The sequence below is a fragment of the Petromyzon marinus genome, chromosome 68 (genome assembly GCF_048934315.1).
Source record: "Petromyzon marinus isolate PM22_M1 ecotype Great Lakes invasive population chromosome 68, UKy_Petmar_22M1.pri1.0, whole genome shotgun sequence".
NCBI classification, from domain to species: Eukaryota; Metazoa; Chordata; class Hyperoartia; order Petromyzontiformes; family Petromyzontidae; genus Petromyzon; species Petromyzon marinus.
In genome coordinates, this window is record NC_133734.1 from 7638848 (window position 1) to 7657229 (window position 18382).

Below are 18382 nucleotides of genomic sequence, written 5' to 3' on the forward strand. Positions count from 1 at the left end.
ACGGGGAGAGAGATAGAGCGTGTGTCTGTGTGCGTCTGTGGGGAGCGGTGGTGCAGCAGTTAGCACTGCACTGCATTACAAACCCAAAAAATACCCGAGTTAAAATCCTGTTCATGCCCACCAACACCAGTGATGGCGATTGTCCTTGTACCTGGAAGTGTGTGCGCATGTGTGTGCGTGCATTTGTGTGTGCATGTGTCAAACGAAGCTTGTGCCGGAGGCCCCCGGGAGGATAGGCGTCTATGACGTCTCCTGGCCAAACCTCATTTGGCGGGGCCAGGAGATTGAATCCCTACCCTCAGGGTTCCTCCAGAAACAGAAAAAAGCCACTGCGAGTGGCTACGTTTAATGTTCGAACGCTCTCTGCGGAGGAGAGGCTGCCACTCCTCTTTCGGGAGCTGGACTGGTACCACCTGGATCTGCGGTATTCAGAAGGTCCGGTGGACCGGCTCTGGCTCCTGCCACCATGAGGGGTGGACAGTCCTCTATTCGGGGCAGGAGACTGCCAAACAGGGAGTGGCTCTTCTTCTGAATAAAAGAATGAAGGGGTCGTGGGAGCGTGGCGGTGAGGTGTGCGAAGATGTAAGTCCCAGGCTATTTTGGGTTCGCATTCCCATCAACCAGAGGCAAGGAGTGGTGGTCGTGGTCACGTATGCCCCCACCGAAGATGAACATCAGTGGAAGATGAACATCAGTGGAGGGATGCAGGCAAGGCCGATGAGTCAGATGCCTTCCATGACCTCCTGTCACAGGTGCTAGCTAAAGTGGCCCCTCGGGATAGAGTCATCTTGTTGGGTGACTTGAATGCCCGAGTTGGTCATGATGCTGGCACCTGGTCTCAAGTCATTGGAATGCATGGGCCAGATCAGCTCAGTAACAACGATAGGAGGCTGCTAGACTTTTGTGCAACCCATGGGCTTGTAATTACCAACACGCTGTTCCGGCATCAGCGCATCCACACAACATCATGGATGCATGCCGGGTCCAAGCAAGAACATCTGCTGGACTATATAGTGACGGAACAGCAGATGCGAGCCCATGTCCTTGACATGAGGATCTACTGTGGAGCTGATCTGCCCACTGACCATCGACTTGTCATCTGCAAGATGTGCCTGGCATTCTTCCACTCCGGTGGTGGGTGTACACCCAGGACCCATAGTCCTTGGTCTCAGCTAGATGATGAAAGTTGCAAGCGAGAATTTCATCATCGCTTGCGGCTGGGATTGGCATCGTCCCCCACTCCTGATGTTGAGGGGAAATGGGCGAGGTTTAGGACTGTGGCTCATGCAGCTGCGATGGCTGCCTTGGGCGCACAGTGCAGACCTCCCCAGAGAGACCCTGGCTGACAGAGGAGGTGTTCAGTCTGGCTGAGAAAATGCGACAGGCCCACTCTCATCGTCTACAGCATCCCACGTCAAGAGTATGAGGAGGCTTGCCGCAGCCTTCGCTCGAAAGGTTCGGAGAGCCTTGAGGCGCTACAAGGATGGTTGGTGGTCGCAAGTTGCTGAGGAGATGGAGTCTGCCTCAATGGCCAGCGATCACAAATCGCTCTTTGATTCCATCAAAAACGAAACCTGCAGCACCATACCTATTAGCATTATTAGGGGAAAGAACGGTGATCCAATCTCCGACCCCCACGAACCGCTTTGCAGATTTGCTGAGCATTTTTGTGAGGTCCTGGGGGAGGGGAAATCCCTCAGCCTGGACAACAACATGGGGCAAAGTGGGGATGACCCTGCTGAGGCTGCGATGCCTCAAATATTGGAATAAAAAGTCACCCCCTGTGTGGCTGGCTAAGGTGCCATCTGTTGAGGAAGTACTGAAGGCGATCCAGAGCCTGAGACCAGGAAAGGCACCAGGCAGAGATGATCTCTCAAGCGAAATGCTGAGGGAGGGTCGCGTTTGTGCACAGACTGCCCTACATGACATAACAACAGTCTGGACCACTGGACGGGTTCCGCAGGAATGGAGGGATGCCCTGGTGGTCCCCCTGTTTAAGAATGGGGACCGCACAGACTGTAACAACTACAGAGGCATCTCACTACTCAGTGTGCCGGGAAAGGTCCTGGCAAGGATTATTCAACATCGCTTTGCCAGACACGCTGAGGAGAGGCTTGCGGAGCCCCAATGTGGTTTCAGGAAAGGGCGGTCCTGCACAGATGTCATATTTTCTGTCTGTCTGCTTTATTGACCTGGTCAAGGCCTATGATACCATCAGTCAGCCTGGGCTCTGGGTTGTTCTTCGTGCTTTCGGAGTCCCTGACCCGCTTCTCACGATCATTAAGGACCTTCATGATGGTGAGTGGGCCCGGGTAAAACTACGTGACCAGGAGTCAGAGCCATTCCCTGTTCACTTTGGGGTGCGACAGGGATGTCCTCTGGCACCCACATTATTTAACATCTATTTCGCCCTCCAACAACAACGGAGGGCGGAGGAGCGACGCTCACAACAACGAGCGGGGCGCCGGGTGGCTAAAGCACAGCAGGTTGGCACAGTAGGGGGCACAGGTGGTGCATCAGCCAGTCATCTCAGTCATCTCAATCAGTCGGCCCGTGGCACCTGGGTCTGCCCCGTGACCTCCTGCCAGCGGGCGTTCGACATTTCACATGGCCTGAACGTGGACATGGCCTGGCACAAGCGTCGTAGTGACGTCACCGTCACTTAGTGGCAATTGGCGGTTGTTGTGGTTGTGCATGTGTATGTGTTTGTACTGGATGGTACAGATTCATAAATGCATGCATGTTTGTGTGTACGTGTGCGTGCATGTCTGTGTGTGTGTGTATGAGTGCAGGTATGTGTGTGTGTGTGCCTGTGTGCATGTCTTTCTCTGTGTCTCTGTGTGTCATTGCTAGTGTGTCTATATGCATGTGTGTGTCTGTGTGCATGCGTGTGTGTCTCTATCTGTGTGTGTGTCTCGGTGTGTGTCTATGTACATGTGTGTGTGCGCATGTCTGTGTGCCTATGTATGTGTGCATGCGTGTGTCTGTGCGTCCGTATATATTTGTGCTGACTCAGCGAGCAGCCTCAAGGTAGCAGCAACTCGGTCAACATGAATATGACTGTGCGCGGGAAGAGGTGAGAGAGAGACAGAGGAAGACAGAGAGGCAGAGAGAGAGAGAGTGAGACCGAGAGAGACACACGGAGACCAAGATGGAGGGAGAGATGGAGGGAGAGGGACACAGAGAGAGGGACACAGAAAGAGAGACAGTCGGAGAGACGGAGACACAGAGAGAGAGAGACGGAGACAGAGAGAGAGATAGACACAGAGGGAGAGAGAAAGAGAGACACAGAGAGAGAGCCAGAGAGAGACACACAGAGAGAGAGACGGAGACAGAGAGAGACACAGAGAGAGAGACAGAGACACAGAGAGAGAGACGGAGACAAAGAGAGAGATAGACACAGAGAGAGAGAGACTGAGACACAGAGAGAGAGAGACACACAGAGAGAGACAGAGACACAGAGAGAGAGACGGAGACACAGAGAGAGACGGAGACACAGAGAGAGAGAGAGAGCGAGACAGTCGGAGACACAGAGAGAGAGACGGAGACAGAGAGAGAGAGAGAGACGGAGACACAGAGAGAGACAGACGGAGACACAGAGAGACAGAGACACATAGAGAGATGGAGACACAGAGAGAGAGACGGAGACAGAGAGACAGAGACAGAGAGAGACGGAGACACAGAGAGAGACAGACGGAGACACAGAGAGACAGAGACACATAGAGAGACAGACCGATGGACACAGAGAGACAGAGACACAGAGAGACAGACCGATGGACACAGATAGACACCTCCAATTTCCTTCCCCCCGCACCTCCGATGAGCACGGTTGGCTACGTTCAGCACGAAAGAAGTTCACATTGTACATACGCAGAGACCCACAGACACTCGGACATATAGAGACATCTACAGAGACACCCACAGCGACCCACAGACACGCAGACCCATAGAGAGACCCGCAGACACCCACAGACACCCACAGACACCCACAGACACCCAGAGAGACCCACAGACACCTACAGACACCCAGAGAGACCCACAGAGGCCCACAGATACCCGCAGACACCCACAGAGACCCACACACTCAGACCAATAGAGACATCTACAGAGACACCCACAGAGACTCACAGACACCCAGACCCATAGAGACATCTACAGAGACACCCACAGACACCCAGACCCATAGAGACATCTACAGAGACACCCACAGAGACCCATGGACACCAGACCCATAGAAACATCTACAGAGACACCCACAGAGACCCACAGACACACAGACCCATAGAGACATCTACAGAGACACTCACAGAGACCCACGGACACCAGACCCATAGAAACATCTACAGAGACACCCACAGAGACCCACAGACACTCACACCCATAGGGTCATCTAAAGAGACACCCACAGAGACCCATGGACACCAGACCCATAGAAACATCTACAGAGACACCCACAGAGACCCACAGACACTCACACCCATAGGGTCATCTACAGAGACATCCACAGAGACCCACATATTAGCATGGTGGGCTACGTATGTTGCCAAAGAAGTTCAACTCGCACACGTACACCATACTGTGTCTCACCTCTGTGTTCGCGTGTCTCTGTGTTTTCTTGTCTCAATGTGTGTGTGTCTCTGTGTCTTCTTGTCTCAATGTGTGTGTGTCTCTCTGTCTTGTCTCAATGTGTGTGTGTCTCTGTGTGTCTGTCTGTGTGTCCTCCCCCCGTGTCTCCGTGTCCCCATGTCTCTGTGAGTCCTTGTCTCCACGTGTATGTCTGTGTCTCTGTGAGTCTGTTTCTCTGTGTCTCTGTGAGTCTCTCTCTGTGTCCCCTTGCCGCCCCCGTGTCCCCGTGTGCATGTCTGTGTCTGAGTCGCGTGTCCGTGTCTTTCTCTGGGTCTCTGTGAGTTTGTGTCTGCGCGTCTGTCTGTGTCTGTCTCTGTGAGTCCGTGTTCCCGTGCGTGTCTGTGTGTCCGTGCGTGTCTGTGTGTCCGTGCGTGTCTGTGTGTCCGTGCGTGTCCGTGTCGTGCATGTCTGTGAGTCCGTGTGTCCGTGCGCGTCCGTGTGTGTCTTATGTCTCTGTGAGCCCGTGTGTCTGTGCGTGTCCGTGTCTCTGCGAGTCTGTGTGTCCGTGTGCGTGTCCGTGTGTGTGTCCGTGTACGTGTCCGTGTGTGTGTCCGTGTGCGTGTCCGTGTACGTGTCCGTGTCCGTGTGCGTGTCCGTGTGCGTGGCTCCGTGTTGTATTGTCCAGGTCTCTGGTGGCTAATCTTGCTGCTGCCAATGGCTACGTCAAGGAGCAGCACCTCGACCTGCCTGAGAACTGGGCTCTGGTGCAGAAGGCGCGAGTCTACTACATTGCTGTGAGACTCCCCACCCCCCACCACCACCACCACCACCTCCTTCTCTACAACATATATACACACACAGCTAGCTGTAGATATACAACTCTCTCTCTCTCTATCTATATATAATAGGCGCACACAACTCCTTGGGATGCAACGCTACCTATTAACTCGACGTACAGTTAACGTAGGGCGGTCACCACCGGACCTATTCTAGCCAACGCACGCCGTCGCTCGCTAACGCGGGGCTCTCGGAGGCTTTGACTCTTCCCGCGGGAAGAGTCAAAGCCTCCGCGCGCGCGATGCGTCCTCCTCCTCCTCCTCTCCTCCTCTCCTCCTCCTCTCCTCCTCCTCTTGGCGCGAGCAAAAGCGCCCTCGGAGCCGGTCAGGAGGATGCTTGTCAGGGCTTCCGGCGTGTCCGGGGCCCCCTCGCCGGTCACGCCGTCCTTTGAGATTCCTCTCGGAGCCGCTCGGCTGTCCACGTGGCCACACCCCCCCAAGGCGGCCCCCCGGGCCCCCGGCCCCCACCTATATATTTGTACACGCACAATTCGGCACGGCTGGGGTTTTTGCGCACGTCCAACGGTGCTTTTGGCGATTCGCCGCGGGGCCGAATCGCCGTCCCGAACGCCCTGATTTTGGCGCGGCGCATGGAGCCGCGTCGAGCGCCACGAGCAGAATGGCGACTCGGTTCGGTGCCGGCGAGCGTGCCGAGTGTCGGCGAGGGTGTCGGTGAGCGTGCCGGGTGTCGGTGAGCGTGCCGAGTGCCGGTGAGCGTGCCGGGTGTCGGTGAGCGTACCGGGTGCGGGTGAGCGTGCCGGGTGCCGGCGAGGGTGCCGGTGAGCGTGCCGGGTGCCGGTGAGCGTGCCGGGCGTTGGCACAGAACCCCCCAACCCCAACCCCCCCCCCCCACCCCCGTCGCCTTTGGGCTTTACCTTGTTTCTGCACTTTAATCAAGAAGTAATAGATCTGCTTATTGAAGAATATATTGAGTACATTTATTGTATTGCGTTAATTTAGACTGAGGTTTTTCTTCACATCGGTTTACTGTATGATAGTTTGAGTTGTTGCAGCCCCTTTGGCGTCCATGTACGAGGAGGTGCCTCTGTGGATGTGTAGGCTTTGACTTTAACACAGCTATTTCTGTGACCAGTCACAAGCTAATCACTCAACTATTTCAATGCTAAATTCTCCTGTTTGATTTATACTAGGTGCCTCTATGGATGTGTAGGCTTTGACTTTAACATAGCTATTTCTGTGACCAGTCACAAGCTAATCACTCAGCTATTTCAATGCTAAATTATCCTGTTTGATTTGTACTAGGTGCCTCTGTGGATGTGTAGGCTTTGACTTTAACATAGCTATTTCTGTGACCAGTCACAAGCTAATCACTCAGCTATTTCAATGCTAAATTATCCTCTTTGATTTATACTAGGTGCCTCTGTGGATGTGTAGGCTTTGACTTTAACATAGCTATTTCTGTGACCAGTCACAAGCTAATCACTCAGCTATTTCAATGCTAAATTCTCCTGTTTGATTTGTACTAGGTGCCTCTCTGGATGTGTAGGCTTTGACTTTAACATAGCCATTTCTGTGACCAGTCACAAGCTAATCCCTCAGCTATTTCAATGCTAAATTATCCTGTTTGATTTATACTAGGTGCCTCTGTGGATGTGTAGGCTTTGACTTTAACATAGCCATTTCTGTGACCAGTCACAAGCTAATCCCTCAGCTATTTCAATGCTAAATTATCCTGTTTGATTTATACTAGGTGCCTCTGTGGATGTGTAGGCTTTGACTTTAACATAGCCATTTCTGTGACCAGTCACAAGCTAATCCCTCAGCTATTTCAATGCTAAATTATCCTGTTTGATTTATACTAGGTGCCTCTGTGGATGTGTAGGCTTTGACTTTAACACAGCTATTTCTGTGACCAGTCACAAGCTAATCCCTCAGCTGTTTCAATGCTAAATTCTCCTGTTTGATTTATACTAGGTGCCTCTGTGGATGTGTAGGCTTTGACTTTAACATAGCCATTTCTGTGACCAGTCACAAGCTAATCCCTCAGCTATTTCAATGCTAAATTATCCTGTTTGATTTATACTAGGTGCCTCTGTGGATGTGTAGGCTTTGACTTTAACATAGCCATTTCTGTGACCAGTCACAAGCTAATCCCTCAGCTATTTCAATGCTAAATTATCCTGTTTGATTTATACTAGGTGCCTCTGTGGATGTGTAGGCTTTGACTTTAACACAGCTATTTCTGTGACCAGTCACAAGCTAATCCCTCAGCTGTTTCAATGCTAAATTCTCCTGTTTGATTTATACTAGGTGCCTCTGTGGATGTGTAGGCTTTGACTTTAACATAGCCATTTCTGTGACCAGTCACAAGCTAATCCCTCAGCTATTTCAATGCTAAATTATCCTGTTTGATTTATACTAGGTGCCTCTGTGGATGTGTAGGCTTTGACTTTAACACAGCTATTTCTGTGACCAGTCACAAGCTAATCCCTCAGCTGTTTCAATGCTAAATTCTCCCGTTTGATTTGTAAACCCCCTTTGTCAAGGTGCCTCGCTTCTCTCAACCAGCTCAAAAAGACGCTGCGAATCTTAGCGGCGTTCATTGAAGCTCTGTCTACCCGACAGGTCTGTTCCTTTCACCTGAAGAAGGCCGCCTGTGTTGTGGCCGAAACGTCGCGATAATTTTATTGTTTTATTATATTATTTTATTCTCATTCTACGTGGTGACTTTACCGAAAGAACCAAAGAAGATCATAGAACGGAACTGAAGTATCCTGAGTTTAGAACAGAATCGATGCCGGGCGTGCGAGCGCGTGTGGCAATGCGTACATTGTTGTCTCCTCGTTGGTGCCGTACACGGCAACGCCTGTGGTGAGCAGTGCCGTGGGGGGGGGAGGGGCAAATTTCGATTGGCCATTCCCCCTCATGGCATTTTGTAGCCACCACAGCGGCCAAACGGGGGCTTCTGGATGGTTCCGAGGGGCTGGTAACCCCTCCACCTTCAAATATATTACCACGATACCACAGAATAAAAATCTAAATGATCTTGTGCCGGAGGCCCTGGGGGGACAGGCGTTTGTGACGTCTCCTGGGCCAAAGCCCACTTGGCGGAGCCAGGAGACTGAATCCTTACCCTCGTGGTTCCTCCAAAAACAACAAAAACCACTACGGGTGGCCACGTGGAATGTTCGAATGCTCACTGCGGAAGAGAGGCTGCCACTCCTCTTGTCGGGAGCTGGACCGGTACCGCCTGGATCTCTGTGGTATTCAGGAGGTCCGTTGGACCGGTTCTGGCTCCTGCCACCATGAGGGGTGGACAGTCCTCTACTCGGGGCAGCAGACTGCCAAACAACAGGGTGTGGCTCTTCTTCTGGGCGAAAGAATGAAGCGGGCGTGGGAGCGTGGCGGTGAGGTGTGGGAAGCTGTAAGCCCCAGGCTACTTTGGGCGCGCCTTTCCATCATCCAGAGGTGAGGAATGGTGGTCGTGGTTACTTATGCCCCCACCAAAGATAAACATCAGTGAAGGGATGCAGGCAAGGCCGATGAGTCAGATGCCTTCTATGACCTCCTGTCACAGGTGCTAGCTAAAGTGGCCCCTCAGGATAGAGTCATCCTGTTCAGGTGCCTTTAATGCCCCAGTTGGTCACGATGCTAGCACCTGGGCTGGAGTGATTGGAAGGCATGGGCCAGATCAGCTCAATAACAACAGTAGGAGGCTGCTATACTTTTATTCAGCCTGTGGGCTTGTAGTTACCAACACTCTGTTCCGGCGCATCCACATAACATAATGGGTGCATGCTGGGTCCAAGGAAGAACATCTGATGGACTACATAGTGACGGAACAGCGGATGTAGCTGATGAAAGTTGCAAGCGAGAATTTCACCATCGCTTGCGGCTGGGATTGGCATCGTCCCCGACTCCTCCTGATGTCGAGGGTAAATGGGCGAGGTTTAGGACTGTGGCTCATGCAGCTGCAATGGCTGCATTCCGGCAAAGACACGTCGCGTCTTTTCAACGCCAAGCGTTCACGATTTTGTACGCCCACAACACCGAGCTGGATGTGAACTTCAAGTACACGGTGGACGGGCACGTCTACTGCCGTGTCTACACCGTGTCTACTGCCGTGTCTACACCGTGTCTACACCGTGTCTACACCGTGTCTACTGCCGTGTCTACACCGTGTCTACACCGTGTCTACACCGTGTCTACACCGTGTCTACTGCCGTGTCTACACCGTGTCTACTGCCGTGTCTACACCGTGTCTACACCGTGTCTACTGCCGTGTCTACACCGTGTCTACACCGTGTCTACACCGTGTCTACTGCTGTGTCTACACCGTGTCTACACCGTGTCTACACCGTGTCTACTGCTGTGTCTACACCGTGTCTACACCGTGTCTACTGCCGTGTCTGCACAGTGTCTACACCGTGTCTACACCGTGTCTACACCGTGTCTACACCGTGTCTACTGCCGTGTCTACACCGTGTCTACACCGTGTCTACACCGTGTCTACTGCCGTGTCTACACCGTGTCTACACCGTGTCTACACCGTGTCTACACTGTGTCTACACCGTGTCTACTGCCGTGTCTACTGCCGTGTCTACACCGTGTCTACACCGTGTCTACTGCCATGTCTACACCGTGTCTACACCGTGTCTACACCGTGTCTACTGCCGTGTCTACTGCCGTGTCTACACCGTGTCTACACCGTGTCTACACCGTGTCTACTGCCGTGTCTACACCGTGTCTACACCGTGTCTACACCGTGTCTACTGCTGTGTCTACACCGTGTCTACACCGTGTCTACTGCCGTGTCTGCACAGTGTCTACACCGTGTCTACACCGTGTCTACACCGTGTCTACACCGTGTCTACTGCCGTGTCTACACCGTGTCTACACCGTGTCTACTGCCGTGTCTACTGCCGTGTCTACACCGTGTCTACACCGTGTCTACTGCCGTGTCTACACCGTGTCTACACCGTGTCTACACCGTGTCTACACCGTGTCTACTGCTGTGTCTACACCGTGTCTACACCGTGTCTACACCGTGTCTACACCGTGTCTACTGCCGTGTCTACACCGTGTCTACACCGTGTCTACACCGTGTCTACTGCCGTGTCTACACCGTGTCTACACCGTGTCTACTGCCGTGTCTACACCGTGTCTACACCGTGTCTACTGCCGTGTCTACACCGTGTCTACACCGTGTCTACTGCTGTGTCTACACCGTGTCTACACCGTGTCTACACCGTGTCTACACCCTGTCTACACCGTGTCTACTGCCGTGTCTACACCGTGTCTACACCGTGTCTACAACGTGTCTACACCGTGTCTACACCGTGTCTACTGCCGTGTCTACACCGTGTCTACACCGTGTCTACACCGTGTCTACACCGTGTCTACTGCCGTGTCTGCACCGTGTCTGCACCGTGTCTACACCGTGTCTACACCGTGTCTACACCGTGTCTACACCGTGTCTACTGCAGTGTCTACACCGTGTCTACACCGTGTCTACACCGTGTCTACACCGTGTCTACACCGTGTCTACACCGTGTCTACTGCCGTGTCTACACCGTGTCTACACCGTGTCTACACCGTGTCTACACCGTGTCTACTGCCGTGTCTACTGCCGTGTCTACACCGTGTCTACTGCCGTGTCTACACCGTGTCTACTGCCCTGTCTACACCGTGTCTACACCGTGTCTACGCCGTGTCTACGCCGTGTCTACGCCGTGTCTACGCCGTGTCTACACCGTGTCTACACCGTGTCTACACCGTGTCCAGGGAAGGTCTGACCCCCCACCGGTGGTGCCTGGGGTGTCCGCGGCTCAACCCCAATGTTCCTGCTTTTGGGGTTCATTTTGACGAGACTGGAGGTGCCTTTTTACAAAAGTAGCTTCGTACACAGGGCGAGGGGGGTGCCTTTCCTGGCTAATAGGCGTCACGATCTTGCCAACTTCTTCTGTGCCCAAGCAAGGATGGTGCCGTTTACAAGATCAGGACCAAGATGCGTCTCTCTTTCTCGCCTCTCTCTATATATATGTAGAGCTCTATATCTTTCTCTGTATCTTTCTCTATATGCCTCTGATTTCTCTGTCTCTCTCTCTGTATCAATCTTTCTCTTGGAGTAATTTGCTCTTTGTCGCAGTGTCGCTCTCTCCCCGTGTCTCTCTCTCTCCCCGTGTCTCTCTCTCTCCCCGTGTCTCTCTCTCACCCCGTGTCTCTCTCTCTCCCCGTGTCTCTCTCTCTCCCCGTGTCTCTCTCTCCCCGTGTCTCTCTCTCCCCGTGTCTCTCTCTCTCTCCCCGTGTCTCTCTCTCTCCCCGTATCTCTCTCTCCCCGTGTCTCTCTCTCTCCCCATGTCTCTCTCTCTCTCTCCCCGTGTCTCTCTCTCTCTCCCCGTGTCTCTCTCTCTCTCTCCGTGTCTCTCTCTCTCTCCCCGTGTGTCTCTCTTCTCTCCCCGTGTCTCTCTCTCTCCCCGTGTCTCTCTCTCTCTCTCACCCCGTGTCTCTCTCTCTTTCTCACCCCGTATCTCCCTCTCCCCGTGTCTCTCTCTCTCCCCGTGTCTCTCTCTCTCTCCCCGTGTCTCTCTCTCTCTCCCCGTGTCTCTCTCTCTCTCCCCGTGTCTCTCTCACCCCGTATCTCCCTCTCCCCGTGTCTCTCTCTCCCCGTGTCTCTCTCCCCGTGTCTCTCTCTCCCCGTGTCTCTCTCTCCCCGTGTCTCTCTCTCCCCGTGTCTCTCTCTCCCCGTGTCTCTCTCTCCCCGTGTCTCTCTCTCTCCCCGTGTCTCTCTCTCTCCCCGTGTCTCTCTCTCCCCGTGTCTCTCTCTCCCCGTGTCTCTCTCTCCCCGTGTCTCTCTTTCCCCGTGTCTCTCTCTCCCCGTGTCTCTCTCTCCCCGTGTCTCTCTCTCCCCGTGTCTCTCTCCTCCCCGTGTGTCTCTCTCCTCCCCGTGTCTCTCTCTCCCCGTGTGTCTCTCTCCTCTTCCCCGTGTCTCTCTCCCCGTGTCTCTCTCTCCCCGTGTCTTTCTCTCCCCGTGTCTCTCTCTCCCCGTGTCTCTCTCTCCCCGTGTCTCTCTCTCACTCCCTGTGTCTCTCTCACTCCCCGTGTCTCTCTCACTCCCCGTGTCTCTCTCTCACTCCCCGTGTCTCTCTCTCACTCCCCGTGTCTCTCTCTCACTCCCCGTGTCTCTCTCTCACTCCCCGTGTTTCTCCCTCACTCCCCGTGTCTCTCTCTCACTCCCCGTGTCTCTCTCACTCCCCGTGTATCTTCCTGTCTCTCTCTCCCCGTGTCTCTCTCCCTGTGTCTCCCTCAGGGCTTCTTCATGACCGTGTATCTCTCTATCTCCAACTCCCCTTGTCTCTCTTCAACTCCCCGTGTCTCACTCTCACTCCCCGTGTCTCTCCCTGTCTCTCACTCCCCGTGTCTCTCTCTCCCTGTCTCTCTCTCCCCGTGTCTCACTCTCTCTCCCCGTGTCTCACTCTCACTCCCCGTGTCTCTCTCTCCCTGTCTCTCTCTCTCTCTCCCCGTGTCTCTCTCCCCGTGTCTCTCTCTCTCTCCCCGTGTCTCACTCTCACTCCCCGTGTCTCTCACTCCCCGTGTCTCTCTCTCCCTGTCTCTCTCTCTCTCCCCGTGTCTCTCTCTCTCTCCCCGTGTCTCACTCTCACTCCCCGTGTCTCTCCCTGTCTCTCTCTCTCTCTCCCCCCCCCGTGTCTCTCTCTCCCCGTGTCTCCCTCAGGGCTTCTTCATGACCGTGTCTCCGGACTCGATGATGGCGGTGGCCACGTTGGCCGCCAAGCAGAACAAACCCTTCTGCCTCAACCTCTCTGCACCTTTCCTGGCTCAGCACTACGGAGCCGAGCTCTCTCGACTGCTGCCCTACGTGGACGTGCTCTTTGGAAATGAAACCGTGAGGCGGAGGGGGAGGGACTCGGCTCCACGCACTGCACTACTACTGCTGTACACTACTGCTGTACACTACTGCTGTACACTACTGCTGTACACTACTGCTGTACAATAGTGCTGTGCACTACTGCTGTGCACTACTGCTGTACAATAGTGCTGTACACTACTGCTGTACACTACTGCTGTGCACTACTGCTGTACACTACTGCTGTACAATAGTGCTGTACACTACTGCTGTACAATAGTGCTGTACACTACTGCTGTACACTACTGCTGTACACTACTGCTGTACAATAGTGCTGTGCACTACTGCTGCACACTACTGCTGTACACTACTACTGCTACGCACTACTGCTGCACACTACTGCTGTGCACTACTGCTGTGCACTACTGCTGTACAATACTGCTGTGCACTACTGCTGCACACTACTGCTGCACTACTACTGCTGTGCACTACTGCTGTACAATACTGCTGTGCACTACTGCTGTACAATACTGCTGTGCACTACTGCTGTGCACTACTGCTGTACACTACTGCTGTACAATAGTGCTGTACACTACTGCTGTACACTACTGCTGTGCACTACTGCTGTACACTACTGCTGTACAATAGTGCTGTGCCCTACTGCTGTACAATAGTGCTGTGCACTACTGCTGTACACTACTGCTGTACACTACTGCTGTACACTACTGCTGTACAATAGTGCTGTACACTACTGCTGTACACTACTGCTGTACAATAGTGCTGTGCACTACTGCTGTGCACTACTGCTGTACACTACTGCTGCACACTACTGCTGCACAAAACTGCTGCGCACTACTGCTGCGCTCTACTGCTGCGCTCTACTACTGTACACTACTGCTGTACACTACTGCAGTGCACTACTGCTGTGCACTACTGCTGCACACTACTGCTGTACACTACTGCTGCGCCCTACTGCTGCGCCCTACTGCTGTGCACTACTGCTGCACACTACTGCTGCACACTACTGCTGTACACTACTGCTGCACACTACTGCTGTACACTACTGCTGCGCCCTACTGCTGCGCGATACTGCTACACTACTACTGCTGTACAATAGTGCTGTACACTACTGCTGTACAATACTGCTGTGCACTACTGCTGTACAATACTGCTGTGCACTACTGCTGTGCACTACTGCTGTACAATACTGCTGTGCACTACTGCTGTACACTACTGCTGTGCACTACTGCTGCACACTACTGCTGTACACTACTGCTGCACTACTACTGCTGTGCACTACTGCTGTACACTACTGCTGTGCACTACTGCTGCACACTACTGCTGTGCACTACTGCTGTGCACTACTGCTGTACAATACTGCTGTGCACTACTGCTGTACAATACTGCTGTGCACTACTGCTGTACAATACTGCTGTGCACTACTGCTGTGCACTACTGCTGTACAATAGTGCTGTACACTACTGCTGTACACTACTGCTGTGCACTACTGCTGTACACTACTGCTGTACAATAGTGCTGTGCCCTACTGCTGTACAATAGTGCTGTGCACTACTGCTGTACACTACTGCTGTACACTACTGCTGTACACTACTGCTGTACAATAGTGCTGTACACTACTGCTGTACACTACTGCTGTACAATAGTGCTGTACACTACTGCTACACTACTACTGCTGTACAATAGTGCTGTGCACTACTGCTGTACACTACTGCTGCGCACTACTGCTGCGCTCTACTGCTGCGCTCTACTACTGTACACTACTGCTGTACACTACTGCTGCACACTACTGCTGTACACTACTGCTGTACACTACTGCTGCACACTACTGCTGCGCACTACTGCTGTACACTACTGCTGTGCACTACTGCTGTACACTACTGCTGTACACTACTACTGCTGCACTACTACTGCTGTACACTATTGCTGTGCACTACTGCTGTACACTACTGCTGTACAATAGTGCTGTACACTACTGCTGTACAATAGTGCCGTACACTACTGCTGTACACTACTGTTGTGCACTACTGCTGTACACTACTGCTGTACAATAGTGCTGTACACTACTGCTGTACAATAGTGCTGTACAATAGTGCTGTGCACTACTGCTGTACAATAGTGCTGTACAATAGTGCTCTACAATACTGCTGTACACTACTGCTGCACTTTACTGCTGTACACTACTGCTGCGCCCTACTGCTGCGCAATACTGCTACACTACTACTGCTGTACAATAGTGCTGTACACTACTGCTGTACACTACTGCTGTACACTACTGCTGTACACTACTGCTGTGCACTACTGCTGCACTACTACTGCTGTACACTACTGCTGTACACTATTGCTGTACACTACTGCTGCACACTACTGCTGTACACTACTGCTGTACACTATTGCTGTGCACTACTGCTGCACTACTACTGCTGTACACTACTGCTGTACACTATTGCTGTACACTACTGCTGCACACTACTGCTGTACACTACTGCTGTACACTACTACTGCTGCACTACTACTGCTGTACACTACTGCTGTGCAATACTGCTACACTACTACTGCTGTACAATAGTGCTGTACACTACTGCTGTGCACTACTGCTGTACACTACTGCTGTACACTACTGCTGTGCACTACTGCTGCACACTACTGCTGCACACTAATCACCACACTCGCACACAGCGCTGTACACCGCGCGCCGCACTGTACGCCGCTCGCCGCACTGTACGCCACTCACCGCACTGTACACCCCGTCGCACTGTACGCCGCTTTTGCTGCACTGTACACCACTCACCGCACTGTACACCCCGTCGCACTGTACGCTGCTTTTGCTGCGCTGTACGCCGCTCGCCGCACTGTACGCCGCTCGCCGCACTGTACGCCACTCGCCGCACTGTACGCCACTCGCCGCACCGTACGCCACTCGCCGCACCGTACGCCACTCGCCGCACCGTACGCCACTCGCCGCACCGTACGCCACTCGCCGCACCGTACGCCACTCGCCGCACCGTACGCCACTCGCCGCACCGTACGCCACTCGCCGCACCGTACGCCACTCGCCGCACTGTACGCCACTCGCCGCACTGCGCACGGCACCACACCGCGCACTGTACTATGCACCACGCTGTATTGTGCACACTATACAATACATTGCACTGTACACCATGCCACCACACTGTACACCACACACCCTACAGCGCCCTGCACGCTATACCGCGCTGTGCGCAAAAACTGCACGCTGTACCATGCATTGCGCTATATTCTAAACACTTTACCACACAGTGCACTGTACACCACACTACTCTGGACACTACGCTGTATGCTGCACACCTCACTGTACGCTGCACTGTACACTGCACTATACACCACATGCTGCACTACGCCAAGCTATACACTACATGCACAGGGACAGCTGCCACTGAGAGTGCCAGTAGGCTATAGGACCATACAGCTGTAGCAGCAGCAGCGACCATCGCTACCCCTACTACTACTGGCAGCAGACTCGCACACAGGGACAGCTGCCACTGGGGGTGTCCCCTAGGCTATAGGACCACACAGCAGCAGCAATCATCGCTACCCCTACCACTACTGGCAGCAGACTCACACACAGGGACAGCTGCCACCGGGGGTGTCCCCTAGGCTATAGGACCACACAGCAGCAGCAATCATCGCTACCCCTACCACTACTGGCAGCAGACTCACACACAGGGATAGCTGCCACTGGGGGTGTCCCCTAGGCTATAGGACCACACAGCAGCAGCGATCATCGCTACCCCTACCACTACTGGCAGCAGACTCACACACAGGGACAGCTGCCACTGGGGGTACCCCTAGGTTTGTAGGACCACACAGCAGCAGCGATCATCGCTACCCCTACCACTACTGGCAGCAGACTCACACACAGGGACAGCTGCCACTGGGGGTGTCCCCTGGGCTATAGGATCACACAGCAGCAGCGATCATCGCTACCCCTACCACTACTGGCAGCAGACTCACACATAGGGACAGCTGCCACTGGGGGTACCCCTAGGTTTGTAGGACCACACAGCAGCAGCGATCATCGCTACCCCTACCACTACTGGCAGCAGACTCACACATAGGGACAGCTGCCACTGGGGGTACCCCTAGGTTTGTAGGACCACACAGCAGCAGCGATCATCGCTACCCCTACTACTGCTGAGGTTGGGTGTTGAGACTTGTTTTTGTTTTGATTTTCTGCAGGAGGCAGCAACGTTCGCACGGGAGAGGGGATTTGAGGTGAGAAGGGAGGAGTGTTATCCCTGCCGCGTGTCTTCCTGAGTCTCCCCGTGTGTCTCCCCGTGTGTCTCCCCGTGTGTCTCCCCGTGTGTCTCCACCTGTGTCTCTCCCCGTGTCTCTACCCGTGTCTCCCCGTGTGTCTCCCCGTGTCTCCCCCTGTGTCTCCCCGTGTGTCTCCCCGTGTGTCTCTACCCGTGAGGAGTGGTGGTCGTGGTTACTTATGCCCCCACCGAAGATGAACATCCGTGGAGGGATGCAGGCAAAGCCGATGATTCAGATGCCTTCTATGACCTCCTGTCACAGGTGCTGGCTAAAGTGGCCCCTCGGGATAGAGTCATCTTGTTGTGTGACTTCAATGCCCGAGTTGGTCATGATACGGGCACCTGGTCTGGAGTGATTGGAGGGCATGGGCCAGATCAGCTCAATAACAACGGTAGGAGGCTGCTAGATTTTTGTGCAGCCCATGGGCTTGTAATTACCAACACGCTGTTCCGGCATCGGCGCATCCACACAACATCATGGATGCATGCCGGGTCCAAGCAAGAACATCTGCTGGACTACATAGTGACGGACCAGCGGATGTGAGCCCATGTCCTTGACACCAGGACCTACCGTGGAGCTGATCTTCCCTCTGACCATCGACTAGTCATCTGTAAGATGTGCCTGCCATTCTTCCACTCTGGTGGTGGGTGTACACCCAGGACCCCATTCCAACCTAAAGTGGCCTGGTCTCAGTTATCTGATGAAAGTTGCAAGCGAGAATTTCATCATCGCGGCTAGGATTGGCATCGTCCCCGACTCCTGATGTCGAGGGTAAATGGGCGAGGTTTAGGACTGTGACTCATGCAGCTGCAATGGCTGCTTTGGGTACGCGGTCCAGACC

At 53.6% G+C, this 18382-nt stretch overlaps 1 protein-coding gene across 4 annotated transcripts in view; it reads left to right on the forward strand.

Moving 5' to 3' along the window:
• The window catches only part of ADK (adenosine kinase), a 78605-nt gene that overhangs the window by 47397 nt on the left and 12826 nt on the right, over positions 1–18382 (forward strand). For 2 of the 4 annotated variants that reach the window (XR_012930413.1, XM_076054886.1), the window contains exons 5-8: positions 3017–3076; positions 5252–5360; positions 13096–13266; positions 17464–17499. Coding sequence is in view for 3 of the 4 variants with exons in the window: in XM_076054886.1 (XP_075911001.1) it covers positions 3017–3076; positions 5252–5360; positions 13096–13266; positions 17464–17499 (376 nt within the window). In the remaining variant the exon portion in view is untranslated. The remainder of the gene's footprint in view (positions 1–3016; positions 3077–5251; positions 5361–13095; positions 13267–17463; positions 17500–18382) is intronic. The other 2 variants (XM_076054888.1, XM_076054887.1) reach the window with 1 other exon arrangement.